This window comes from Rhinolophus sinicus, chromosome 18 (genome assembly GCF_057876585.1).
Source record: "Rhinolophus sinicus isolate RSI-liver-muscle chromosome 18, RSI-T2T, whole genome shotgun sequence".
Classification (NCBI taxonomy): domain Eukaryota; kingdom Metazoa; phylum Chordata; class Mammalia; order Chiroptera; family Rhinolophidae; genus Rhinolophus; species Rhinolophus sinicus.
This window is the reverse complement of record NC_142518.1, coordinates 106,818,692-106,827,922: the sequence shown is the minus strand read 5'-3', so window position 1 is coordinate 106,827,922 and position 9,231 is coordinate 106,818,692. Positions and strand designations below refer to the sequence as shown.

At 40.7% G+C, this 9,231-nt stretch overlaps 1 protein-coding gene across 18 annotated transcripts in view; it reads right to left on the bottom strand.

The window, feature by feature from the left end:
• Positions 1 to 5,655: 5,655 nt before the first annotated feature.
• The window catches only part of FMR1 (fragile X messenger ribonucleoprotein 1), a 38,063-nt gene continuing 34,487 nt past the window's right edge, over positions 5,656 to 9,231 (bottom strand). For 8 of the 18 annotated variants that reach the window (XM_019757330.3, XM_019757331.3, XM_019757334.3 and 5 more), the window contains one exon: positions 5,656 to 8,143. In XM_019757330.3, coding sequence (XP_019612889.1) covers positions 7,982 to 8,143 — 162 coding nt within the window. In that variant the 3' untranslated portion in view covers positions 5,656 to 7,981. Of the gene's footprint in view, positions 8,411 to 9,231 lie in introns of all 18 variants that reach the window. The other 10 variants (XM_019757332.3, XM_019757335.3, XM_019757337.3 and 7 more) reach the window with 4 other exon arrangements.

The following is a 9,231-nucleotide window of genomic DNA, read 5'->3' as shown; positions in this document are numbered from 1 at the left end:
GTATATGAGAGTAAACAGGATCCCAGACATATATGGTGATGGAAGGAGAACTGACTCTGGGTGGTGAGCACACAATGTGATATAGAGATGATATATGATGGAATTGTACACCTGAAACCTGTGTAACTTTACTAATCATTGTCACCCCAAAACACTTTAATGAAAATAAAAGAAATTTTTAAAAAATGGGAAAAAGAGACAGGTATAACTAATTTGTGACATACTTTAGTTAACCCAATAGATGCAAAATATTAACATTTCAGCATTTAAATATTAAAAAATAATCATTAAGGTATTTTTCATCTTTCTCAGAGTAAGTCTTCAAAATCGGTTGTGTGTTCTACTTATGCACGTCTCACTTCAGACCAGCTATGTTTCGAGAGCTCTAGGGCCACCAAGTGGTGGTAATGGCTTCAGTGTAGTCCCCTGTTGGTATAATGTGTTTATCAGGGGCTTTGAGTGCCACTATTGGTGGCCACTATTAAAGCCACAATAATCTGTAATGAGGGGTCAGGGACACTGGATTTACTCACTGGCTCAACAGGACTGGGAATTGGAAAATAGCATGGCCTACCACTCCCTCCTTGTTGTGGAATAAGCCCCGTATGTTTCCTTTCTCACCTATGGGTCTGTGATACTGTTTCAAGCACACAATCCTGGAAGGTCTGGAAATACAAGAGGCTGTGCGCTCACCAGGCCAGAGACCCATGCCCACACTAACCGAGCAGGTCAGTGTACAGTGTGTGCTGGGTTGATGGAATCCAGTGTGTCTTTCCCAAAGATGCCATCTGACACAGGCACCACGAGCGTGGCCTCATCAAAGAGGCCAATGTCATCTGCTGTGATTGTGACAAGTCCCTTGGCTGGAAGTAAAACCAGTCCCCAATCATGCCAGGGAGATGAATTTACTGTGGATTTCCCAAGTCCAAGAACAATTTTTCAGGTTCCAGTGTCTGGTATATCCAGGTCTGCTGCATGGTCCTTGCACCTACGTTCCAGGGCAGGAAGTTAGCATTTCACTGGAAGAAGGCAGAGGACTGGGCCCTGGGCCAAGTTTGCTTTTGAACTGACTCAAATCTGGATTGAAGGGCCCTCTAGCTATCGGACTAGCAAATCAGTCTCCTGAGTGGCACGGAGGCAAGCGGGAATGGGGAGTATCTGAGTCTCAGCGGCATTACGATGTGGCTAACTGCTTAGCTTCCTCCTCCAGACCCTTCTCTAAGGACACGGGAAGGTTCAGAGGTTTGCTGGCCAGGCAGTGGGGAAAGCTAATGGCCTCTTTCTCCCAAGGGACTCCTCCCACCCAGGACCTCCGTGCATCAGCTCTCCATAGGGGGTCTTCTCAATGCCCACACTAAAATCAGTCATTTTTGGTTTCTTGCACCCCTGTTTTTTTCTGCAACCTTACTACAGTGACTTGGGTTGCTTATCAGCTCACCAGTCTCTATGCTTTTCCCACATATGTCCTTAGCTAACAATCCCTTTGTTCAAGATCCAGAGCCATCACGTGCTGCCTGAGGGAGCCTGGGAAGGAAGTCTGGAGTGGTGCTCTCCTCCTCCTTTTTCATTTCTGCTGAGACCTGGGGCATCTCACAGGGCCCCTTCTCTCCTTTGCCCCTTTTGGGTGGGGCCGACGTCAGCCCGAAAGGATTATCCCAGCCCTTACTCCCTGGCAGAGGAGCAAAGTTAGGGATGACCTTGTGTAAGACCCCATCAACTTGACCAGCATTCTCTGAATTAATTGCATTTGGCCACGAGTCATCCCGGACATCCGGGCTTTTCATCCAACCATGCTTAAGGCCAAAGTGCCTCAAAGCAGCGGTGAGCTTGGTAGGCATGATCCAGTTTGCACTCATGTCTCGGGGAAGTCTCCTCCTTGCCGCTATGTGAATTCAATTTCCAGGAGCATCCAGTTCAAGCACGGGACAGGCACATTTGCTCTCTCCCCAATGTTCAGATGAGCCAATTCGTTCAGCAAAAAATGGACTCTGGTGGTAAAGCCCAAATGCTGGCCGTTCAGTGTCACTTATCTCATGGGTGTGGCTTTGGTAAACAGTTTAAGCTCCGAGGGACTCCTGTGATGGCTGTCGGGAGTCCAATACTGCAGCCCCTCAGGCTGTACATCTGTCCCCCACCCCCAGCCCCCAAGCCCCTGGATGGTAACTGCACGATGACAAGTTTCAAATCTAGGAGGGTAGGTTGTACCTACTGTTCCAATGGCACTTGGGACCAAGGGCTGTTTTCTCCCAATTTCTTCCTCTCTAGGGCTCCCGTGTCTGGTGGATTTGTAAGTGAGCCAGTGCCAAGGGATCAAATCTGTCTGCCTTACGTGGAGGACTTGCCAGGGCCTTTGTGGCACTTGGCATGGCCACACACAAGCACTGCAGTAACGTGTTCACCGTGATTTCAGCTCAGCTAGAGTTCCCACCACCAGCCCTAGGACGGATGTCGTCCATCCCTGGTATGGCTTAGCTGACCCCTTTTGCAGTTTCCAGAAGGGCAGAGCTGGAGTACGTGGACACTGCCTCGTGATGGGTGCCATCTGTGAAGCAGTGGGTGAAGGCACACAACATACTAACATCCCCAAAGGGTAAGGTTTTAATGAGGGGAACTGACCAGCAAGATGAGTCAGAAAGAAGAGGCACACAGTCAGCCACTGTCTCGGGCAGACACGCAAAGGCTGCACGTGGGGGCTGTCCTCCAGGGAAGGACATTTCTTCTCTGGGAGTTTACCTTTCCATAGGGCCCTGACAATGGCCGTACACGCAGACGATCCCAGTAGGGCTTAAATGCCGTAGGTCAGGGATGCTGTCTGGGAACACAGGCTGCTGGCACCTGTGACCTTGTGCATCACGGGGCAGAGGAACCTCCAGGAAGTTGGATTTGGGCCCAGTCCCTCCTGCTAGCTGGTTACCAGGCAGCTTGATGGAAGCTCCCAGTCATGGGGAAAACTTCTCTGTCCCTCCACACTTCAAGTGTAAATCTGCTTGTTTCAAAGCCTTCAAAGGTTCCCACAAATCTGAACTCTTAACATGGCACCGCAAGGCCAACCTTGACAGTAACTCCAGCTCACCTCTGTCATTCCCTGCCTCAGATTCCACGTCCTAGTCACACTGAACTCTCAGAAGCTTCCCGAATACTTTTACATGCAATGCCCCCAGCACTTTTTCTCCCGGCTGACTCCTCCAATCTGGCCTCCCTCGTAGGTAAGACTTCGTTTTGCCTAAGAAGCCCTCTACTGACTCTACAGCACTCTGACTTAGGTGTTTTTCCTGTGTCCCCACCTCCCCCTGAGCAGCGTACCACTTACTGTACCATGTACTGGAACCGCCCGTGGACTCAATTTCGCCCACTTGATACTGAACTTTATGGTCTGCAATAGGGTCTTTGCAACCCCAAGAAGCTTGTGAAATGCCTGCTATATAGTGAATGTTCAGTAAATATTGAATGAGCACCAGATGAAATCAGGTGGGTGGTTTGTCAACACTTACTCTCTGTAGCTTTGTCCATATAAAACATGAATACCTTATTAATACCTATACGACTTGGGAGTTAGGATAACTTACCAGCTATTTATTTAACCCATGAAATCGAAACCTGGAGGTGAAATGACTTACCCAGTTATCAGAGCTTCTCTATGCCCTGCTCAAGTGTAGAGTGTACACTCGATTCCCCCTTCTGCAGCATAACTGTTATGTCTTATCATGTAGTGTCTATGCTGTATCTTTAATGATGTATGTTCTCTGAGGGCTAGAACCCTGTTCTTTGATGCAGTATCTTACAAGCTTTGAGCTCCATAGAAATCTGACAAAGATGCCTTAGTATTTACCAAAAAAACCTTTATACTTGAAGAAATAACATCAGAATTATGTTTCCTCTCTTAGCATAAGCCGTCCAAGTTCTGTATGATACTGAGTAACGATAATAGACCCTAATCCCAAGAATTCCAGGTAAGCGTCTTCTGTTGACACATCTTCCAATTTTCAACCTACCCCTGAAATCAAGTGCATGGTATACTGGAATTGGTGGGAAGACCGTTAAGCAATCCATTTTGAAGGCTAGTTTTTAAGCATTTAGCACCTACAAGTTGCAAAGACTATTTTTTTTTTTTATTAATTAGTTTCAGGTGCACAAGACAAAGCAAAACTTAGACATTTATCATTTATATCCCTCACACTGTGTGAACCCCCCTCCCCCCATCCACTATCCCTCTGTACGTTCCCAAAACCTCTCACCTTCCCCTTATCCCCACCCCCCCGCCCCTCTAGCAACCCTCTGTTTTTCCCTCCATGTTTCCAAAACTGTTTCTGATTAGTTCATTCACTTATTCTTTTCTTTAGATTCCGCATATAAGTGAGATCATATGGTATTTGTCTTTCTCTTTCTGACTTATTTCACTTAACATAATGTTCTCTAGGTCCATCCATGTTGTTGCAAATGGTAAGATTTCTTTCTTGCAAAGACTATTTTTAATGCTTTTCCCACTAACACAAAACTCCTTAGCAGTTAAAAAAAAAAAAAAAAAAAAAAAGGATTCCCCTGTTTCTCCACGGAAAGTTTTGAGAGAGAAATGGCAAAAAAATTTCTAATAAAAATTTTAAACAGCCCCAAATAAACACACAGAGGAAGAGATGCTGAGGATTTCAATGCTGGCCTCCCATTAAGTCTTCCGAGCAATGAAGACCAACCAGCATGTGGGAATGGCTGTTTCAGAACTGGTTATCAGAGGGATTGGGGTTTATGAGGGAAAGATGCTGTTTACAGTCATGAAACAAACTGGCTTATTGGGATTCACTTTCGTATACTGACTCTAAAAAGGCACTGGATTCCCAGCCACCACGCACTCTAAGCTCATGATCACATGAGGGAAATGCCTGAGGAGCCAAGTCGAGTCAGCAGCCCGCTGCTGCCAACAAAGGCTGTTCATGCGCAGCACTGAAAACTAGTGTGAAACCAGGAAAACGCAAGCAAGTCTCCTGAGGACTGTTTACCTACCACCTCTAACAGACTGCGTTCAGCTCTTCTGGCTCTACAAGAGCCCAGAACTAGGCAGAAGGGGCAGCAAAGAAGCAGGAAAATGCCAGAATGAAAAACTAGACAAGCAGAAAACAAGGACAAATTGTTCTGGAAAAAAACCCAACATATCAATATAGATGAGACTGCCCTGCATCTCTGGATCATTTGGGATTCTAATAGCAGGTAAAATGTTCAAGCTCGTCTCTCCATTTCTACCCTTTTCTCCAGGCTGTATCAGAGTTCCTCGAAGTGACCACAGCAGCCAATTCAGGCACATCCACCCATAAACCTGTCATTGATTTTATTGCTGAGATATTGACATCAAAGCTGTTTTTTTTAAACTACATAGACACACTTAATATTTTCCAAACGGCAGGGTATGTTCATATGTGGACAAAAGTATGTGTTTAATATTGTTTAGTGGTAGTCTATGTAATGAATGTGCTGAAATCTCGTAACTGGGAATATGGAGAATTATATTGTCAAATATCAACGTCTTTGCCTTTTAAGGGCACATCAAAGATTATTTGCAAGGCATATATGCTTTTGCATGATAAATAACTTTCCCCCTATATATTGTTCATTTTTTTTCGTTACATTTAGAAATTTAAGACCAGGAGCAAACATCTGTCAGACTAATTTTTTGCTTTTTCATAAGTGCAACTTTTTAATAAAAATTTACATCTAGATAAACAATCTTCAGATTTTTGAAACTTTAATAAGATTTTTAAAAACATCATGACTTTGAACTGAAAAACATACACGTTTAGCACACAAATATTGTATTATGAATCAACTCCAACTCCATTTGAAAACATGTGAATCAAAGTACAGTTTTAGAAGTTAGTAATTCACAAATTAAGCTAGCGCTTTGCCGAACTCGGCCTCTGTAAAGAGACTTGGTGTATATTATAATGGCACAATGTGCTTTTGTACCATTTTGTTGGTTTTTTTCACCTTATTAAATAAGATCCACTTCTTGCAAGTTGGTAGATAACGGCTAACTTTCTATAATGTGAAATTTCCAGTGGTAACAGTTACATTTTGTAACAGAACACTTTCTATAGATTTCTTCTCCTATCTTAAAATTTTAAAAGCAATCATTTGTAAGGATTGCATCAACATCAATTTAGCAGAGAAAGATCAAACTTTATTGAAACTGCTTGCATACAAAATATATTGCACTATAACCAAACAAATGTCAACATAAAATCTGTTGTTGCTAATATGTACAGAGAATATTGCCCAAGAGCAGTTACATTACAAGGTCATTCTACCTTGGTTAATTATCTACAGTATTTTAAACCAAACAGCTTACAGATGATGTGTGCAAGGTACCAATTTCTGTTTTCAAATACTATACATTCCCAGAATAAATAACTAGAAATCAACATTAATGTTTGGCAATACTTTTAAGACTTTTTAATATTCTTGAAATCATGTGCAGTTTGTTGCCATTTTATATGCTTATTTGTATGCAAGGAAAAGTAACTGTAAAATGAAAATTCAAAGAAACAAACTCACAAAATACATCAGAGGCAGAACTTCGGTTTGTACGGCTCTGTACAGATTCAGTGGTACCCCGACTTGGAGTTATTTTTTAAGAAAAATATAACATCTTAGAGCGAAGGTCCTTCACATATTTTTCCTCAGTAAATTTCATTCATTAAAAAAAAAAACAACAACAAAAAACCTCAAAGCAAAACCTAAACCCAACACGTCAGGAAGGAAAAAAAAAAAATCTAAAGAAAAGAAGTATTGTTTGTTAACCAATCCTACTCTGTTCCAATTCTGCTTATATGTTAGACCTAATATTTCAAAGTATACAAAACATTTAACCTGCCTCCAATATTTCTTAGACAAAGTACCTGTACGTCACAGGATTATGCACAAATGGAAATGATCTTTCTATCTCCCCGAAAGAAGCTTCAAATTAAAATACGAAAAAGTTCACAAAACAGGGGGGACGACAAAATAAAAAAAAAAAGGCTCTAAGTTAAAACTGGTCATCAGGCCAAAGAGCAGGCAATGTCCTACCAACTTTCGACCAAAAAGATTTGTTCCTAGCTGAAAGCATTTTAGCCTCTCTCAAATGAAAAGATAGTTATTTCTTCTCCTGTCAATACAGAAAACAATTACACATCCCTCTCAATAACACTATTTGTCAAACTTCAGTGCAACAAAACATAAACAAAAACAAGTCCTATTCTTTATACTGCCTAACCTGATGTTTATGCAAGGAAAAAAATATGGAAAGCATGCATATTCTTCTATAAAGTACTAATGTTTGACAGGGTTTGCTACATCTTTAACATTTAGTGTTTCCAACTTATCTTCCCTGAACTCTGCATCCAAATATAATAATCCTACCTGCCAAGATATAAAAAAGGCACAGATCATACAACTTTTGTTTTTTTTTGCTAATGAAAATGACAAACGTCACATCACACACATTTCAGGGTCCACTAAAATACTGGAAAAGTGGACCAAAACATAAACTCACACAGGACATGAAATGACAGTATTTGAATGAGACTGAAAAGAGAAGTCTAATATGATTACTATAAGTGCTATTTATTTTAAAAAAAACAAAAAAACAAAAAAACAAAAAACTGAAATGTACCAGTGAGTTATCACCCAATGCAGGAAAATGATCCAAATGAACAAAGAATATCATTTCTCAGTACTTTAAAAAATAAACCCAACTAAAACCCTGTCTTGAAGTGGTAAGTATACTTAAAAGCAGTGCTCCAAAATTTCAAGGTATCTTTTTGTGCAAATCTGAAAATTGTTGCTTATGGCCAATACCAAAAAAAAATAAAATAAAATTCTTAAACAGAATTTGTGTTCATTTCATGCCCTGTGCCATCTTGCCTACTATTTGTCTTTGGCCTAACAAAGTTTTCTAATATGGAATAAGAATGATGGAAATGGTATAGGAAATGTAACTTCAGAATTATGCAGTTTAGGGTACTCCATTCACAAGTGGTTGTTGACCATCCATGCTGTCTGGCTTTTCCTTCTTCTGGTTACGATCTTTACCCGTGCGCAGCCGATTACCTTCACTGGAGGTATTCTGTAATGTTTTAGTGTGGACACTCCTTTCATTATTGCAGTCAACTCTGATCTAAAACAAGTTATAGTTGTTATATACACAGACCACATCCTATTGTAATCTGTAATTGGCCTGACAAGAAATTTAAGCCTGCAGTGTAAATTCCACATGTTAAAGGGGAAAGAGACTGGGGTGAGAATACAAGTGCAAGAACTGAGGTCAGTAGGATCTTTATTTGGTTTATGATTTTAAAATACTCTTCTTCTTTAACTGGAACACACTGGTCATCTCAATGCATCCAAAGTTAGATAAAAACTCACAATCCTACTGTGTCTTCTTCTAAGCAGAATAAAACAGTGAGAAACAAATAGTTAAAATGAATTACTCTTACTGATTATAATATATACATGGCTATAATACTAGAGTTCAAAAGAACGGATTATTCTTCAAAGATTATGAAACCCAGGAGAAGAGAGACAAATTCATGTCTTACTATTCCAATTTTACCAGGATAATAACTCAGCTAACTCACTTAGTAACTAGCCCTCAGTTCACACCTTTATATCTATCATGGGTGTGATTAAGTTGCTCTATGTTCAGGGCCCCCATTGTCCTACAGTAGAAGAATATGAGCAGTGCTTTCTGGTAGCTTGTATTTCAGTGAGGCAAGTCAGATGGTCATATAACTTGAACTCTGTCTGAAGAGTAAGAGTGGTTTAGGGAAATTTGAAGACACTAATGTGTGGAGGAACTGGAATCCCAGGAAGAGTGTAAAGATGAATGCAATTTAAAAATAATATTCTAAGATTTATGCAATATTTTAAGTGCCAACACTGAACACTTAAAAGAAATACAATTCTAGATGCTATACAAAAGGAAGATAATATTGACTCATGGGCCTAAAACAACTACAGATATTGATCTGCTTCAAGTACAAATACTACATATATCCCAAAATGGTTCACTGTAATTTCAAAGTGTGTTTAAGTGTTGGGCCTGGGTGTGCATTTTAAAGGCTTTGTTGTCAAGGGTTCTGTGCTTTTAGATTTATTTTCATACTTACATAGAAAATACCTTTCTTCCGATAGTCCGTTTTAATTATAAATATAAATATGCATCCTTTTAACAATGGAATTGGATTGCCAATTTCATTGAACATG